This window comes from Sinocyclocheilus grahami, unplaced genomic scaffold (assembly GCF_001515645.1).
Source record: "Sinocyclocheilus grahami isolate Dianchi unplaced genomic scaffold, SAMN03320097.WGS_v1.1 scaffold11508.1, whole genome shotgun sequence".
NCBI classification, from domain to species: domain Eukaryota; kingdom Metazoa; phylum Chordata; class Actinopteri; order Cypriniformes; family Cyprinidae; genus Sinocyclocheilus; species Sinocyclocheilus grahami.
Window position 1 is genome coordinate 2,250 of NW_015513877.1, and position 1,472 is coordinate 3,721.

The window sequence follows — 1,472 nt, forward strand, 5'->3', positions numbered from 1 at the left end:
TATAGCACATGAGCCATTTTAAGGTACTTTTACAGTGCTTTTGTGTACTTTTTGTAGCTTGACAGCTTGAATTGGCCGAATATTTACAATTTGTGCTCCACAGAAGGAAGAAAAGAGAAGTCATTCAAGTTTGCCAAGACATTAGGGTGAACAAATGATGACAGAATCTTAATTGTGGGGTAAAACTCATGAAAACTACACAATTTTAATTACAATGTTTCATATTTTGATGATGCTGTGAATAACTATTGCTAGGACATCAGTGAAATGTAACCCACATTGACAACAGTACAGAGGTATACTTACACTGATAAATAATGACTAAACACTTTCCATTTTCCACTTTCTGTTGAATACTCTGTGTGCCAAAATTATCTTCATTATAAGGGAGTTTACAATACAAGTTAAAAAAAGGAAAGTCCAATGTGGGCTAGCTAAGCAGCCAGTATAAATCTGTTGGTTAGAAACATAGGTTTCTGGAGATGAAAGCAGCAAGGCACACTACTGCCCACGCATCTCTTATCAGCCAATCAACAGATTACAGCATCTCAATGTTATTCTGAAAAAGACCTTTGGCTGAAAGTGCTGTGGTTTTTTTTTTGGACCCACAACTTGCACTGATACTGTAGCACCGGAAAACAAAGCCTTTTTTGGAACTTCCTCTGACTCATTACCAAGACACTCCAGTGATGTTTATTGAGCAACAATGAGGAGAATTTCAAATGGACTGTGTAGTGTCCATCACATGGAGACACAATGGCTAGCACTGACTGCCACAAATTCAAACAGAAATCCGGATCATTTAAAATGAGCATGTTATTGCACATTGCAATTAGATTTATTTATCTCTGCATATAATTTCCTGACTGTTTTTTTACAGCCAGGACCCTGAAACTTTCACATCAAACAAGCCATTGCCATGAGTGCAAAATCTACATCCTGTGAGAGAAATAATTTTAGTTAAAGCAGTCATGTGAAACACACCAGGCATTTCCCACCAGCTCCTTCAGCAAACCCACAACATGTGACTCACCATACACTCCACGGTCCAAGAGCTGCAAGAACTTGTCGATGGCAGCCTGCATTTCCTGAAGGGTGAGATCAAGCAGAGAGACAACTCTGAAGCCTAGCTGTTGCAGAAGATTGGCCAGCTCATGAACATCCATGGTGGGGGCCATCAGACCAGGATGGTTGTTGTAGTTCAGGTTCCCAATCAGTAATGCCACTTTGTCGGTTGCTAAGGGAAAGAATTTGTTTTGCTTTGTTAAATTTGTTCATAAAAGTATTTTTTTAAATCATATTTTATTACATTTTATTTTATTGCATTTTTTAAATATACACGTTATAGTGATTACATGGGTAATTTGCAAACAGACTTTGTAAAGAAACACATAAAGTGCTATTTTTATGCATAATTTTAAATGCATTGTTAATTAATACTTCAATATTTTTTTTTCTTTTACTTAAAAAAA

At 36.6% G+C, this 1,472-nt stretch overlaps 1 protein-coding gene across 1 annotated transcript in view; it reads right to left on the reverse strand.

Annotated features, from left to right (window-relative positions):
- The window catches only part of LOC107578688 (mucosa-associated lymphoid tissue lymphoma translocation protein 1-like), a gene marked incomplete at its 5' end in the record, with an annotated part of 5,439 nt that overhangs the window by 1,132 nt on the left and 2,835 nt on the right, over positions 1–1,472 (reverse strand). Inside the window, one exon of the mRNA XM_016264618.1 lies at positions 1,034–1,237. Within this exon, the coding sequence (XP_016120104.1) occupies positions 1,034–1,237 (204 nt within the window). The remainder of the gene's footprint in view (positions 1–1,033; positions 1,238–1,472) is intronic.